Source organism: Perkinsus marinus, assembly GCF_000006405.1.
Source record: "Perkinsus marinus ATCC 50983 genomic scaffold scf_1104296967354, whole genome shotgun sequence".
NCBI lineage: Eukaryota > Perkinsozoa > Perkinsida > Perkinsidae > Perkinsus > Perkinsus marinus.
In genome coordinates, this window is record NW_003203590.1 from 1 (window position 1) to 1,794 (window position 1,794).

Here is a 1,794-nt window from a genome sequence, read left to right on the forward strand (position 1 = left end):
ATCAATGTACCTGACGTCTAGTGTTAACACCAGTGACAGTGGAATGGCTCGGGGGATCCGCCGCAACAACATGTACGTAACTTCCACCACATCACATCTTCGCAAGGATGTACTAGTGAGGGCACTGCGGAAATCATGGGCGTCAGTGTATGGTGATGATGCTTACACCATCCCGATGGGATGATGATGCTATTACTGTTGGTACTGCTGCTTCGGTTGGTGATTGTTGTCATCCTAATGGGTATAACGTAAAGTATCTCAATGCGTATGATATAACAATAATATCATCAAACCCAACAACGCCTGACTCTGATAATAGTAATACCGAATCATCATCATCGTCATCATCATCCTAAGCTCCATCATCAGCGAAATTGATTTCCGTACTTCGTCGAAATAGAACATACTTCAGACGTGCCGGCGAAATTGATTGTACTAATGACACGTGTCGTCGAAATTGATTCTTCTATCCATTTTTTGTGCGCGTGTCTCCCCAAACGCGGACTTGAGACGGTTGTTTGAATGCCTTAGAGAACATCAAATGACACGAAACTTTGGGGATTTTCAAATGGTGGGGTTTCCGACGATTGTGCAAAGTTTGGAGAAAATTTGACGGCTAGGAAGAAAAATCGCTTCGAGATACCCCACACGGTCAGATAGGGTTGTGTGGGTAGCTTCTCCTACCACGTGTTTCCGCGCCTCGCTGGGGCCCTGCCCGCGGGTGATTCAACTTTTGCAATATACGCTTAGGCAACAGTTGCATAATTAGTTGTATTATTGCAACCGTGTTGTTTAATTGACTATGCTATGGAGATTTATCCAATTCTGTTGCCAGTATTGCAATAATCGTAGTGTTGCAGTATCGCGGGTACACCAGGTGTCATTTTCACAACGCTGCGTTGCTTTTGCATATACCTGTCAGTGCTAATCAATGATCAGCACTATATAGGATGATCGCTCGTGGGCAGTGTTCTGGTCTGAGGCCCGTTGTGCGGGCCACCTAGTTGTACTTGCGTGCGACCCTGATGGGCACGCGTGCTTTTGCTCGGGCCGAGCTATGGCCATCCCTATTATTAGATAGATAGATTCGATTACTAAGCTATTCAAGTTAGTCTTTCCTTGAGACTTTAATGGCAATGAGTTCAGTCCGTGGCGGCATAACCTCAACATCTGGCTCCGATACCGGGACCCTGCCGTCATTGCGGACTGCCTTTATCTGCACGAGCGAGGAGGTGGTAGCGGCTCTCACTATCAGGCCGCTACCAGACAGCCTGGACGAGGCATTGTTCACGCTCTTGGAGCAGGCATCCCGGGAAGGCCAAGACCCTGATCCTGAACGCTTTGTCCGAGAGTTGGCCGACGCCTTATTCACTCATCCTTTGGAAGGGATTGACGGTCTCGCCGAGCTACGCGATCACGTCGAAGATATCGATGGTGAGGGTCTCAGAACATATGTTGCTCAATGGATTCACAGTCTGGGTGCTGGTCACGGAAAAAGGCTCCTCGACCAGGACGCTGTGGCGATCATCGAGAATTATATCCCCCCTATGGTGTCTAGTGTCGTCCTACAGAATGCATTCATCAAGGGACTCCCTAGCGCTCCGAGACTGACCAAAGATTACCGTTGGGAGCAGCTATCGGCGAAGAGGGAACTCAAATCGTTGTGTCAAAGTCCCTTTTCAAAGGGTTGGTGGAATCGGTCACTCCAAGGTCACAAGCTGCCTCCGTCTTCCGCAGCCCCGTCTCTGAAATCAGTCAGGCTACTCTAAGGCGCGAAGTGAGAATGTCTGAAGG

At 48.8% G+C, this 1,794-nt stretch overlaps 1 protein-coding gene across 1 annotated transcript; it reads left to right on the plus strand.

Moving 5' to 3' along the window:
- Nucleotides 1–1,130: 1,130 nt before the first annotated feature.
- On the plus strand, nucleotides 1,131–1,660 carry Pmar_PMAR012734 (hypothetical protein; the record flags this gene model as incomplete). Its single annotated transcript, XM_002768727.1, has 1 exon — nucleotides 1,131–1,660. A coding segment is annotated over one exon (530 nt), but the record flags the coding sequence as incomplete, so codon positions are not given.
- Nucleotides 1,661–1,794: the final 134 nt, after the last annotated feature.